The 14,119-nt window shown below is 53.0% G+C and overlaps 1 protein-coding gene across 2 annotated transcripts in view; it reads left to right on the forward strand.

The window, feature by feature from the left end:
• Positions 1–14,119, forward strand: part of MYRF (myelin regulatory factor) — an 83,871-nt gene that overhangs the window by 52,459 nt on the left and 17,293 nt on the right. For both annotated transcript variants that reach the window (XM_075048380.1, XM_075048381.1), the window contains exons 5-8: positions 421–482; positions 5,974–6,283; positions 6,771–6,943; positions 7,288–7,411. In XM_075048380.1, coding sequence (XP_074904481.1) covers positions 421–482; positions 5,974–6,283; positions 6,771–6,943; positions 7,288–7,411 — 669 coding nt within the window. The remainder of the gene's footprint in view (positions 1–420; positions 483–5,973; positions 6,284–6,770; positions 6,944–7,287; positions 7,412–14,119) is intronic.

The raw sequence follows: 14,119 nt of genomic DNA on the forward strand, positions 1-14,119 counted from the left end.
GGTTCGTACAGGTCACAAGGCAGAATCCATCCCGTGGGCTTCCCAGCCTTCGCTTTTGTGCATCAGATCCCAGGTCCCAGCCCAGCTCCCCCAGAGCCTCCCATTGACCCCCGGTGAAGCACGCAGTCTTTCTCTGGGGAAGGGATACGTTTCAGTTTGGCTTCTTTTAACTGGAGATCTCATTGTCAGGTCAACAAAATGTCTGTCCCTGCTCCTGAGGTCCAGGGAACCACTGTGGGGAGCAGTGACAGCTACGGCAGTCCCGTAGCTGGACACGCTCGGGGTGACGGGGATCTGCCGCGGGCACAGCTGGGATTTCTGACAGGAGCCCGGAGGGTGCTTTGATCAAACTGGACCTCTCAGTTGTGCTGGAAGCTGGTTTAAAATGACCTTCCCTTCTCTTTCCCCATTGCTCTGCAGCACTTTACCTGACTCTCCCCCGGACTCTGGATCAGAAGCCTACTCCCCTCAGCAGGTGAATGGTAAGTGCTGAAAAGAGAGAGAGGGGAAAAAAAAACCAATAATCCAAACCCCAACCCCAACATCCTCCCCCTCTTATTTCTGTGAAAGTGGTTGGCTCTGAAATCTTTATCAGACGGGAGAAAACAGGCGGCTGCAATACGTGGGGAGATTATCAGTTAGTAAATATCCCTAGACTTTCGCCTATTGTTCTGCTGCTAGTCTTTGCAAGGGGGGAGAGCGAGCGAGAGAGGGAACAGGAGAGAAGGCAAGGTGGGAATCCACTGACACGGGGAGAGATCGGCGGTGTGGCTTGTCCCCGGGCAGGGTGGGATGTGGAGCCCGCGAGCCTCCTTGTCCTGCCCTCCGCCTCGGGTGAGCGAGAGGCAAAGAGCGGGAGCGCGTCCCTGAGATGGAGCCCGGCTCGGGGAGACAGAAATGAACCCGCCGTTCAGCAGTAAGTTCCTTCCCAGCCCTCCCCTCCCCTCCAGTGGGGCCAGCTGATCCTGGGGGTCTTGCACTCCCCCCACAAAGGGCAGAGAGAGACGGGTCCCCCCAAGTGCAGGCAGCGTCACTGCCAGGCCCTGCTGGCTCCCGCTGGGGAAGCCACCAAGCGTTATTTGGTTCCTCTGGTGACCTTCACTGCTCTTTGGTGGAAGAAACTCCTTGGTGAGGAAGGAAGGTTGCTTCTGGTCTCCCTTCCCCCTCGGCAGCAGCACCCTCTTCCCCAGGCTCCAGCCCAGTCCCCACCAGGAACAGTGCCTGCTCTTTTTTTTTTGATGGAAGAGGTCAAGAGTTCTGTTTATCTTGCTAAAAAAAATCCCTGGAATTCCTCCTGGCCCTTCCTTAAATATAACAAAGAGGCCGGGTTGCTCACCATGGGGAGAGCTGCTTTGACGTGCAGGCAGAGCAGCAGCACCTCTGCTTGGGGAGGAGAGGAGGCTCCAGAGAGCACCCGCAAAGCAGCTCCTTCCTCGCGAGGGAAAGGATCAGATTCCCAGACCTGGTTTTTCCCTGGAGCCGGGAGCACAGAGCACGGGTCCTGCGTTCGGCAAATGCATCAGCCCCTATCTCCGCCCTGGTTAGAAGCCTGTGAAAATTGCGATGTGCTGTGGACGTGGTGAAGATGCAGTGTCTGCTGCGAGGGCACGTTCTCGGACCCTCGTGCGTGGGTTGTCCCTTGAAAGCTGCACCACAAGGTCTCCCAGCTTGTACCCGAGCCGCCAGTGCCAAGGCTGACCATGCTGCAGGATCAGGACATTCACTTAAGATGTTGCAAAGACGTATTTCTTGCAGTATTTCTCAGGGGAGGACGCGAGGCTCCTCTCCCAGCCCTGAAGCGGCTGTCCTTGTGTGCAGGTTTGGTCTCTGAGGGTTGTTCTGAAGCTGTTGGAAGCTGTATCCGTCAGCTGGGCTGAGTGGTGCCGAAGCTGCCTGGCCAGTTGCGTTATTGAGCTGTGCTGGTTTCGCTCCAAGTTACGTGGGTGGAAGTTGAGTGCTTGTCAGGATGGCAGGAGCAGAGCTGGGTAAGGGGGATGTCGTGCCCGGTACCATCACTACCCGGCTGAAAAGCAGAGAGATACTCCGTCCCAGGGATGTCACCTGTCAGCCCCAGCCATTGTGCGAAAGCAAGGCTGCTCCCCATCTCCAAACTCCTGAGGATGGAGACCTCCCCTCCGCCCTGGAGCCCTGGTGCTTGGCTAGGCTGTCCCTGAGACAGCTCCAGAAAGCAGACTGGCCTGCGAGCAGGACCCTGCCTGTGAGCACGGGCAGAGGAATCCAGTTCGATGGGTGCTGGAAAAGGGCACCGAGAGATCTTGGCAGGTAGCAGAAAGCCTTTGCAGGGAGCAGAATGGGTGGAAGTGGCCCTGCCCCGGCAGCTTTCAGTAGGAGGGCTCAGCGTAAACACATTTCACTTTTCCAGACCTTGCAACGGGAGGAGTTTTCTGATTCCTGGTCAAGTGCTTTGGCCTCATTAGTCAACCACTGACTGGTTGTTCTGAGACCAAAGTCCATCCAGCCCGGTGTCTGGCTCAGGGCTGGCTGGTGGCACCTGCTTAGGGGAGCAGCCTGGCAAAGACGCAGCAGATACCTTCCCGGCTCTCCCCCTCCGCGTCCCCATAGTCTGTAACAGGCTTGGCTGGTCCCTGGGTGTGTTTTCTCCCTCCTGCAATTTGCTGGTGCTTAGCTTCATCAGATGTCCACAGCAGGGTGCAAAGAAGTTTTGTCTTGCACTTAAAACACCTGCAAAGTCACTGTCCCTTCCCACCCCTTGGTTTCCTTATACGCCAGGGCCAAACGCCCCCGGAGTCAGTCCCTCATTTCTGCAGGGACCTTGGTGCCCTCTGGGGACACCTGAACGTTGCAGACTGATGGAGACACACCTCCAGCCATTAGGCAAAGGCTGTGAAAAGAGATGCGCTTTTGTCCTGTTGAAGAAAAGGTGGGTGGAGGCTTGTTTTGTGGGGCTGGGGACCAGGCTGTGGGTTTCCCACAGGCAGGAAAACCCAGGGAAGAGCTCCTGTTCTGTGGCAGTGGATCAGCTGCACATTTTGTCACTGCCTGGGCCTTTCAGTTCCAATTTCTCTTAGGCGATGTGCTTCAGCTGGGCATCAGCACCCGGCTTGCTACGAGGTTTTGACCAAACCCGGCTGAGCGTGCTTTGTCAGCACAGATTTGGTGTACTGGATTCTGGGGAGGTCTCAGGAGGGTAACATGAGTTTAGCTGATTTTTTTTGTTGTTGTTTAAAGGACCATGCTGTCAATCTCCTTAGCAAGCACAGGCTTTTGGAGTGGTATTGAGATCTTCTGTTTTAATGCTGGGTAGGAGGGAAGGACTTCCATGCTGGAGAAATGTTGGAACTTCCACATGAGGCTTCTGTTACCTGCTTCTCCAGGAGCTGCCTGTTAATGCCTCAAATTCCCACTCATCTACATCCAGGATGTTCACTCACGTTTTCCTGGGAGATTTTCATGGGAAAATCTGTAGATTCTTTCAGGTCATATTTTTCTCAACATGACATCTTCAGCGTGCACTGTTCTGAAAAGTTTCTCTCACATGTAAAATCTTGATAACTGAGATTTTCCTGTGCACAGATTTTCTTGCATTGATCTTCTCTCAGTCTTTGTCAGCTCATTTCTCATGTGTCTTGCACTAAAGTTGGTGATCATTCCTTTAGTTTTCTTGTATTTTTTCACAGCATTTCTTCACTCGTAGAATCTTGCTGTGGAAGGGTTTGATTTTGCTAAAGAAGCATGTTCCAGGTGAAAAGTTTCTGCTCTTTATGTTTTCTTTCTTCTCTTTACAGCTTCTGCAGTGAGGATAGAGAAGCTGGCATAAGAAATCATTGCAATTTATCAGACTCAGATCTTTGCTCTTCACTTGCTCATGGCACAAGCTCACTCTTTTTTAGGGTGCCTTAAAACATAAAAATAAGCTGCTGAAATGATGCCAATGCTGACTATTCTCAGAAAGTCTGAGTAGGCACTTAATCCTGTCATTATGGCTGAGTTCTGATGAGAATGGTGTTAAAACTTCACTGGTGTGGTCACTAGTGTGACCAGTCCTTCAGACTGTAGGCAGTGTCATACAAACACCTGAGTTCAGAGAATGGAAATCATGACCTGCTCCATCTGAGATGAGCACTGAGCCTGTTCAAGTCTTGCCAGCACACCAACTTTCTCACGAACACGTGTGTTTTTCTTCAGTAAAATTATTCATATTATTTCCTTTGGTCAAATCACTAATTTCTAATCATTCTCAAGGGATATTGGGTGAGATTCAACCATGTTGCTTTACTGCACACACTTTACTTTTTGCTCTTAGCCTCCAAAAATGTTTTGGTTCTAGTTAAAGCCCTCAGCTGAGCACTGGCATTGCTGTGCATTGAGCTTTATGGCTAGCTGGAGGCCAAAGCAGCTGCAGAAAGGGAGATGGATTTGCATGCCCCTCCACACACCGAGCATTTTTTTGATGCTGATATAGTCAAAACGACCCTAATCATGGCATGGCCTTAATATCCAATTCCAAATAGAGGAGGAAAAAGGTAAGATTACATTTGAATATCCCTTTTTGTTTATTTAAATTTAGAGATCAAAGTCTCCTTCTGGTTTAAATTTAAAAAAATCAAGCAAGTGCCTCCACAGAAATCCTCACTGGTGGTGCTGATGAGCTGGAGCTGTTCAGGTTATTCAGTTGTCTCTTCTTTTGTCCAGTTGTTCCTATGCCTGTCTCCGCTCTCGTTGGAGAAGAGCCCAGCAAGTGTCCTTGGTAGTACCTTGGTAGTACGTTGGGTAGTACTCTAACACAGTGACAAGCCTTCTTCGGTGCCTCTGGCCCAAGCTGGGTGAGGGCATCCTTGGGACATCTCTCTGCTGGGACTATCGAGGACACCAGGCAACGCACCGAGCTGGGACCCCGAGCCCTCAGATGACCAGTGCTCTGTGGGATGAATCCCACCCTTGGCTTCTCAAGGCTCTGTCAGTGAGTGAGAGTCTGGTTTTTTGGCAGGGTGTCGTGGCCCACAGCTACGAGGAGCTCTGGCATCATGAAGTAGCTCATCTTTGCCACAAGAGCACATTGCTGGGCGCTTTCCTTGGGCCATGCCCCGAATCAGTAAAATTAGGCAAAGTTCAGGTGCTTTCTCTCCAGCTCTGCATTTCCAGGCACAGGCTTCAGACCCTGTTGCTGACTGTTGGACCTTTTCCCCCAACTGTGCTTTCTTGGTCCATGCCGTTCCTTGGAGCTACAGGAATGTGGTGGTTGATGGATTTTCTGTTTGAAGGGAAATACAAAGCTAACACAAAAGCTGTCTGGGAATTCCTAAAGACATTCTTTCGCTGCAGAGCATCCACGCAAGATACCTAGGTTTACCAAATAATCAGGAATGTTTGTGGGAATCTTCCCTGTTGTCCCTCAGCCTGAGGACCTCATTGCTCTTCGAGTTTTGGTTCTTTGAGCTTCAAGATGCTGGGCCTTGCCTGCTTCCTTTGTGCTCACCCCTTTCAGTCTCACCTCTTCTGAGACGATGTACAGTACAAGACACCCGGTTTCGTAGTGTTGCGCATCCCTTTATCAGCTGGCCAGCCAGGACCCTGCTGTGTCCTTGCTCTGGTGATACCACTTGGACAGACCGGGTCTGTGGTTGACAGCCAAGGCTGCAGACATGAGAAGGGAAGCGCTGCGCTGGTTCTCATGCCGGGGAACCCGGGAGGTGTCTGTGGGATGCTGGGGCCATTAAGGAACCTGGGAGGAGAAGTCAGTGCAGGGCAAGGTGGCCACTGCAAGGCAGAAGAGGTGGCTGAGGGGACACAGCCGTGCTGAGGCTAGGCAGAAGAGGCAGGGAGGTATGGGTTCGGGAAGATAACCAGGACTAGGATGGCTCTCCACTCTTCCAGGATGGTTCTCCTCTCTTCCAGGGGAGAAGAGTGCTGTGTCTGTGCTGGACCCTTAGGACACAGAGCGCGTGGCCCTACCTGCTGGTCTAACAGCTATTACTCTTCCTCTCTTTCAAGATCCTCACCTCCTCCGGACCATGACCCCCGAAAACATGTGCCACATGACCCCCCCTTCTCGCCTGGAGCACCCTCCTCCGCCACCTCCACCACCACCCCCCCACCTTCAGGGTCCCCCGCCGCCGCCCCCCCCTCACCCGCACCAGCAGCAGCACAACCCTCACTACCCCAGCCTGCAGCGGGACATGTACATGAAGGCTGAGCCCCTGATGCCGCCGTACGGCATCGGGCAGGGCATGGCGCCCGCCGACCTCCACCATGCCCAGCAGTCGCAGATGCTGCACCAGCTACTCCAGCAACACGGAGCAGAGTAAGGCCTCAAGGCACCGGGGCTTTTCAGCGTTATTTGTGCGATTTGGGGAAGCAGGGGGGTGAGGGAACGGGAGCTGGAGGCTTGCGGAACGCGTGAGCAAAAATTACAGGGTTTAGCTGCGAGTTAAGGAGCCTGCCCTGGGTCTCTGGGAGCGAGCTGGGGAAGCGTCGAGGTGGAGATGACCCAAAGCGCGGGGCAGGGGTTTGCGGTGCGTGTCTCGGAGTTGGGTGGTGGGGACGGACAAAAGGAAAGCAAAGACATGGCTCAGCGCAGGGACAGCACAGAGCTCGGCAGGGACAGGGTGGGTGGGCAGAGCCCGGTGGGAGAAGGCGGTGATGGTGCTGAACGAGCCGGTGGCTCCCTCCGTGAAGGTGTTGGTTTTTATGCGAGATCCCAGTTTTTTCGTGGTCACGGGCTGTGGGGCTGTTACCTCCCCACCTCTTGCTTTCCTGCTCAGCCTTTGCTTTCCCGTGGGTCTCTGCAGCCTCCCGGTGCACCCTGCCAAGAAGAGGAAACACTCCGAGTCGCCCCCCAACACCCTCAATGCACAGATGCTCAACGGGCTGATAAAGCAGGAGCCAGGTATGGGGTCCGTGCCACTCAACCCTGACAGAGTCCAAACGCCTCCCTGGCACCAGCCGGGAGCGCTCTCACCAGGTATGTGGTTTTTGCCCCTTCCCCGTCCCCCCTCCCCTTAATACCCCCGGCATGCAAACCCCTGCTGCCAGCCTGGGCACCCCGCTGGGCCAGGGTACTTTGGAGGAGGGCACGTGGGCACCACAGGGTGCCAACGAGGGGGGCTCACCCCGGCTGGGTCCTCGGGAGGAGAGCAGGGTGGTGAGTTTGTCCTGGCCCAGATCTCGTGTCGTTGGCGGTGCCCTGGCAGGCAGGAGGCAAGCTTCAGGCTGGCCGCAAAGGCAATGCCGCTCGCTTCCTTGTGCTCTTACCCAGCTGGACGCTCTGTCGGAGTGATTGAAATAGGTGTTTTCCCCTGACTGCAGGCCTGATTCAAGATAACGACAGCTTGAATGGCTCCTACTTGGATCCCAACTACCAGTCTATAAAGTGGCAGCCACATCAACAGAACAAGTGGGCAACTCTGTATGATGCCAACTACAAAGAACTGTGAGTAATTCATCCACCTTTGGAGAAAGCCAGATTCACCTTTCGTGTTTCGGTGGCAAGAGACTGGGGTTGGGGGCATTGTACTCACAAGACAGGACAAGGATCGTCCTGAGCACCCCCTTGTCCTCTCCTATCGTCTGCTGATCTCTGCTTGCTTGCTGGGCTGTGGGGGAGATACTCTCTCTGCTGTACCTTTGCCATTGGGAAAGTTACTTCTCCGTGCTTCTTCAGGGCTGATGGAGGATTAAGAAATGGGGCTGGCTCTGTAGGAGCCAGCAGAAGGCAGTTCAGCAGCTTTGGTGGCAATTCAGCAGCCACTCAGACCTTGGTCTGCCGTGGAGGGTTGTATTGGCAAATACAGCCTTGCCCTGAGCATGGTTTGGACCTGCAGCGGCCCTTCCTCCTGCCCAGGCTTACCAAGGTCCTGGATTTTAAAATAAGTGTTAGGATTTCCCAGGCAATGCATAGCATGGATGACTGGAGGTAATCTAGAGCCACTTCAGCACAGCTTGAGAGCAGCACAGAAAGGAGCCTGGGGAGGAGGAGTGGGAGCGGTTGATGGGCAGAAGAGGAAAGGAGGAGAGAAAGAATGGAAGAGGGAAGGGGTCAAGGAAAGCTGGGAAGCCAGGAGGGGCAGCGAGCTGGCAGAGAGGCAAGGGGAGCGAGTGGAGAGGAAAGCTAGGGTGACCGAGGCGGGTGGGAAGGTGGGCTGGGGGGGCTGCGCGGGGCTGGGAGCTGGAAGAAGAGGCCGGGGCAGAGGAGGGTGGAGGCAGCGCGTGGACAAGCTGCCTAGGGAAAGAGGAGTGCTCAAGAGGAAACCACTCTGGATCCTCCCTGCATTCCTTGGAGGTGACCGAGAGCTGGCAAGCAGCAGGCTGGGTTCCAGGAACTGCTCGCCAAGCAAACGAACCCCGCTGTTTCCCCTCCTCCTCTTTCTGCACAGCCAGTGGCTGGTAAGGGTCCTCTCGGGGGACACGGAGTAAGGGGTGCTCTGTTGTCTGCGATAACGAATAACCCCAGGTTCTTTTCACACTTTGCCTGGATGGTGCTGAGGATGGGAGCCAAGGACCCCAGGTGAGGCCAGTCGTGGAGGCAGACTAGGATCTGTGACGTGCAGGGAAGCTGCTGCTGCAAGCCCCGGCCCTTCTGCACGCAGATCTCCTGCCCAGCCAGCCCTAGTCCTTGTACCGTCTTTAATGCAGACCTGGTGGTGACAGGGGCATGCTATGGGTTGTTCCCCTGCAGAAGAGTGGCTGTTGGAGTTGGTTACTGCTTTGGTGACATTCTGTCATTTGCAAAGACTGTGTTTGTGGCTGTTTCCCCAGCTGCAGCAGGAGTGGGGTGATTAGAGGAGATGGTTACTTCTGTTTTACTGAACTGTTTCCATAAAGGAAGCTTCTCCCACCTTCAGGTGGAATATCAACTACTTCTGGGAACTTGTGAGCAGCTCCAGAGTCCAGTCCTGCAGCTCTACTCCTGCTCTGCACCATCAGTTTGCTTTTCTGTAGACTGGGGGACAGGGGAAGCTGACCATCTCTCGCTGAGCACGGACACGCCACAGTCCCCAGTTCCTGCTTTCCCACACAGGCCGGTGGTGTTTGCATTCAGCTCCCACCCGCTCTGAGCACTGTCTGGACACGTCACCTCTATCGCTTGGTTTTCAACCAGGGTCTGGGAGTCACTGGGCAGTCGCGATGCTGCTGTTTTCCTACCTGACAAAACCACCTTCGGCTTTGGCTGCTGTTCTTGTTTCTCCCAGACTCTGTTTTTGTGCCAGTACTGCCTCCAGCTGTGAGCCTCAGTATCTTTGCCCCTTGTCAAAAGGCTTCTTGAGAAGTGGAGGCACCAGGAGAAGCGAAACCCTCTTCTCTAACTTGGGCAATGCTTGGTCACAGCCTGTCAGTCTCCGGAGCGGCCTCTCTCCCAACATCAATCTCCGCAGGGCTTTCACTATGTGGCAGAAGCACAAACGCACCTTGTGTAGTGAGCAGGCTCCAATGAGCTCTGTGCATTGTAGGAGCAGACCTTTCGCACGGCCTCGCTTTTCTCTGACATAATGAGTCCCCTTTTCCTTCCATCTCACTGTTTACCTGCGTTGGGTAAATGGTTTCCCATCTGAAACACGTCACAAGTCGTTCAGCTTGTCACGGACTGTTTGCAGGTGTTACAGTCCCTGTTCCAGAGATTTGCCGTGCACCCTGGTATCATACAGGCAGACTGGCAGAAGCAAACTACACCATATTTTCTGCTGGGGACAGAGAGGTTGCTGGGGTGCTGCAAACCACAGCTTTTAACTTCTGCGAACCCAGCCCTGCTCTGCCATGTTCTTTGGATCTGTGCTTGGGATCACTTGCCTAATACCTGCTTTTAGGATTTAGGGCGAAAGCCAGAGCAAACCTACTTCTGTGGCATTTAGGTCATCATCCTGTTGTGTAATGAATAAATTCCTTTTAACTGACTTCATGTAGATTTTAGGAACCCACGTGCAGTTTGTTGTGGCGCTGGATTTGACCAGAATTAAGGGTTAAGGTCAAGGGTTGATCGATTCATTTTTAGTTACACACTACCTCAGTGGACTCTTCCTTCTTTGCGGTGGGTTCAAGGCCAGGTAGCTCTAGGAGAGCCTGTGCAAGCTGAACCTACATCTCTTTCTAAATGGAAGATCGCTTAGTTCTCCCGGTACAGCACTGCACTAGAACAGATCTATGAGAAACACCAGAAGATCGATCTTCCCTTCCTTCTTCTAAAATGGCATTTTCTAGGTTGACTAATTCACGTTTTAGCAGGTAGGGGTCTTCTTCCTTTCTGCCTTTTGGATATACTCAGCAAATGAGCAGGCATCTGTGTCTCTTCGAGATCCATGAGTATTTCCACAGTTTAGTTTCCTCTGAGATCATAAAGCAAGGCCAGCTCTTCCTGGTCTGTTTTCTGCTGGAAGCTGTTCTCTGGTTTGTATGTGCTGTTAGAGTTTCCTGCCCCTAGAGGGAACATATTTTTTCCCCTGCAATCCAGGTGCCCGCAACCTATTCACAGCCCCAGGAATTTAAATCATCTGAATCATCTGATTTTCCCTACTCTTGTTCTTAAGAAAAGAGACCAGGAAGGTAGGTTAAGGAGGGAGACCATAGGAAGCTGTTCAGGTTCTTACCCCAGCACGGTACTCAAGAGCTTGTTGGTGTTTTAATAGCAACTGGTGCACACAAAGAGCAGCTCTGTGCCCTGGAGTGTGCAGAAGATTGACTTCTCAAAAGCCATCCCTGCAGGTCCACCCGGCTGTGTGCAAGGGAGAAGAACCTGCATCCAGTCTGTAGCATTTCCACTAAGAAGGACAAGTGCTCGCAGCCTCCACAGAGGGGAATTTTTCAGTTTTGTAGTGCTTTCTCCTGTTCTGCCTCAGAGAAAGCCAGGCCAGTGGTAACCACTGCCGCACAGGAGAGATCCAGCTCTGCTTCTGCATCTAGGCATGACACTTTCTGTTGGGCTGGTGGAATAATTGCTTTGTCGCAGTTTATTTAATATATTTTTGAACCTATACAGAATAGTTTATGCTTGTGCCTGTGGATTTATGTGTAACATTCCATGCTAAGTATAATTTCACAGGGCAAAAAATACAATGAAATGATATTCCATGTTCTCCTCCTCTTGCACACACAAAATTAGGTCCCTTAGTATAGAATCATTTAGGTTGGAAAAGACCCTTAAGATCATCGAGTCCACTAGTAACCATCGCTGAAAGTTTTTTGTTCGTGAAAGAGTTTTCTGCTATGGTTTGTGATGATCAATAGCCCTGTGAGAGTTTGTTCCAGCTTGTATCAGCACTGTTCAAGCCTGTTTAACAGCTCTCTCTTCTTATGCAGTGAGTGTAGCTGTCACATCAGATCATATTTGTTCTTGTGTCTGTGGATATGTGGAAAATTTCATCTCCGTTCAGTAATTTTCCTGGCAGAATGCTACAGAGTAGGGGCCCTTCACCATTTCTCTTTTTCTGCTGTTCTGGGCTCTGTCTTGGAGCCAGGCTCCTTCTCAGCCATTGCCAGGGCTTGATGACATGAGGACAGCATAGTGGGGATCTGAACTAATTCTGTCGTTCCTAAGTAGCTTTTTCCACCTTCTAAGAGACCTGTACAGTGAATTTTGTTGTGTGAATGGCAACAGATTCCCCATCCCCAGGCAGGCGTGGAGAAGGAGCAGCCCTCTGCCAGGAGAAGAGCAAAGGAGAGCTGGGCTCACATGAACTACACAGATTTAATTTTGACACAGACTTCCTAGAAGTAGGCTGGATTAAGGAAATGGAGGAAAGGAAGGAAAGGTTGCTGCATGGATTCGAGTGGAGGTGCCTGGAAATCTGCGTCTTGGCTTGCTGGGCTTGTGTCTCAGACTTTGCTTATGTGGGCTGAGGAATCTGCGTTGGTTGAAGGAGACCAAAGTCTCTGGATTAGTTTTATTGATAATATATTTCTTCTTGGCCTTTTGCACTGGTTTTGTGGTTTCAGACTCACTGAACCTTCAAAAGGGTTAGCTGGTTTCCAGCAGCGGTGCCAAAGAGGCCTGGAACCAGGCAGTTCGCTAATTTACTCCTGGGAGCAGGAGTAATTCATCTCCCTGACAGCGTGCTCTGATAAATGCCAGCAGGCTCCCTCCTCCCTCTCCCCATTTGTTTACAGTTTGAGGTAAGGCAGCTGGCGAAGGGTACTGCAGCGCTCACCAGAAACATTTCCGTGCTGAGGCCAGAATCTCTCTGCTCCGACCCTGGGAACTGGGCTGGTGCCGTTCTTTTCCCATCAAGCAAATTGGTGCTCTCCGTGTGCTCTCCCCCGAAGCTCAGGTCTGCGGGGGGAGCTTTCAAGCTTGCTCTCCTTGGTTGGAAGAAGTGTCCTTATAAACAGCACCAAACCTGGCCTTGCTGCAGGTCCTGGATCTCACGCAGGGGACGGAGACCAGTGTGACGTGCTCCGGTCCTGCTGGATGTGTTTTGCGTTAGGCGACGTGGTGCGTGGGCCAGCTTGGCTAATTCCGTGGTGATGGATCACTGAGGGCTCGCTCTCTCGTGCTGCGAGTGTGTGCCAGGCAGCTGAAGGGACCACGTACGGTGCTGAGCCGTGGACGTGCCAGCGGGGCTGTGTCAGTCTAGTGGGGACCGGGTGAGACGGCAGCGTCATGCTGCTCAACCGTGCGTTCCTCCATCCAGGTGTTTGTATCCTGGAAGAGAAAAAAAGCAGGGACTGCATGGAATTAGTGAGTGGTCCATGAATTAGGGGGTCTCCAGACATTGTGTCTTAGGAGTGGTTGGGATATTGGGGAACCTGGAAGGAAGGAGAAGAGAAACGGGGGAGATTTTTCTTCCAGAGAGGAAACAACTGAGGCAAGTGAGCATCCCTCTGACGGTCCTGCCTTCAGGCACAGATCCCAATACAGTTCCCTTTTCATCAGAGACACTTTCCTCCTTGCAGTGCCTTTCCCTTTGCTTTGCACTTTAATGTAGAGGGCGAGGGTGCTCCCCGCTCCTCTAAGTGCGGATGTGGGGAGTTTGTAACCTCTAACCCACCGAGATTGGGAGAAACCTCCTCTCCTCTGATCCTGGCCTTCTGAGTCCTGCCTTAATCTGCTTTTGTCAGTGGGGGCATTTTGGCTAAAATAATCCGTTTGACCCCAGACCTTTTACTCCTGACACTTTGCCCTCTGACCCCTCCACTCTCCCTGGGAAAAGCCAGCATGGCTTTGGTGCCTGCGGGACGTTGACTTGTCAGGGGCTGGTGTCATCCCTAATCCCAGGAACCGCTTCAGCCTCAGGGTCACCTGCCCTTCCTTCTCCTACCGCCCCGTTCACGGCAGCCGCCCATCCAGAGAACACATCTCCAGAGGGGCACGCTGCCTGAGGATCGGGTCCGGAGCTTTAGGTGGTGACCCTAAAGTCCCTGTGGGTTAAGATGAAGGGGAGGATGTTTTTTTAGGAGTGTCACCGGAGTCCTTACAGTGCCGCAGGCAGCGATGTCTTTGCACCACATGGCAGCGGGGGAGCGGGTTTGCTGCTTCCAGGTGGGATTTACAATGTGAGAGTAAAAAAGCACTGGAATAGGAGATCTGGGGGGCAACCTGTCCTGCAGCGGGGGTGATCTGAGAGCGGCTCCTTGGCTACACCAGCAGCGATGGGCTGAAGGCAGAGGGCTGGGGAGATCCCTGGCCTCTCTGATACCTGGAGAGCAGCTTCTTGCCTCCACAGTACCCCAGTGCAGGTATCCTGCTTTGGGGGATGCAGCAGCCACAGCCGTCAAGGCAAACTCAGGGAAAAGGAGCCTCTGAGAAGGGGACTCTGCAGGGACCGGGTGTTTCTAGAAGACAGAGGAAGGGGAGCCCGACTGTCTGCCCTCTCTCAACACATGTGTTTAGCAGCCATTGGTTTGAGTGACATTAACCAGAGCACGTTTGGGAAGCACCCGTGGTTTGGAAGTTCAGTCAGTCCCTCCCTCTCCTCTGTTTTCTCTGTTAAAAACCAGTGAACAAAGTGAAAACAAGTGGTGAATGCTCAGGGGTCTGGGCAGACGGAGGCAGCTCAGCAGGCAGAGACGGGTCTCGGTGAAAGCAGTCGGGAAGGGGTCCAGCTCCCGGGGGGTGAGTGCGGAGGGTGCTCGGGCCAGCCCAAACCACAGCTCCCCATCAAGAAGAGCCAGACAGAGAATTGGGGGCTGAGGCTGGGAGGGTGAGAGCGCA

This window comes from Buteo buteo, chromosome 16 (assembly GCF_964188355.1).
Source record: "Buteo buteo chromosome 16, bButBut1.hap1.1, whole genome shotgun sequence".
In the NCBI taxonomy this organism is placed as follows: domain Eukaryota; kingdom Metazoa; phylum Chordata; class Aves; order Accipitriformes; family Accipitridae; genus Buteo; species Buteo buteo.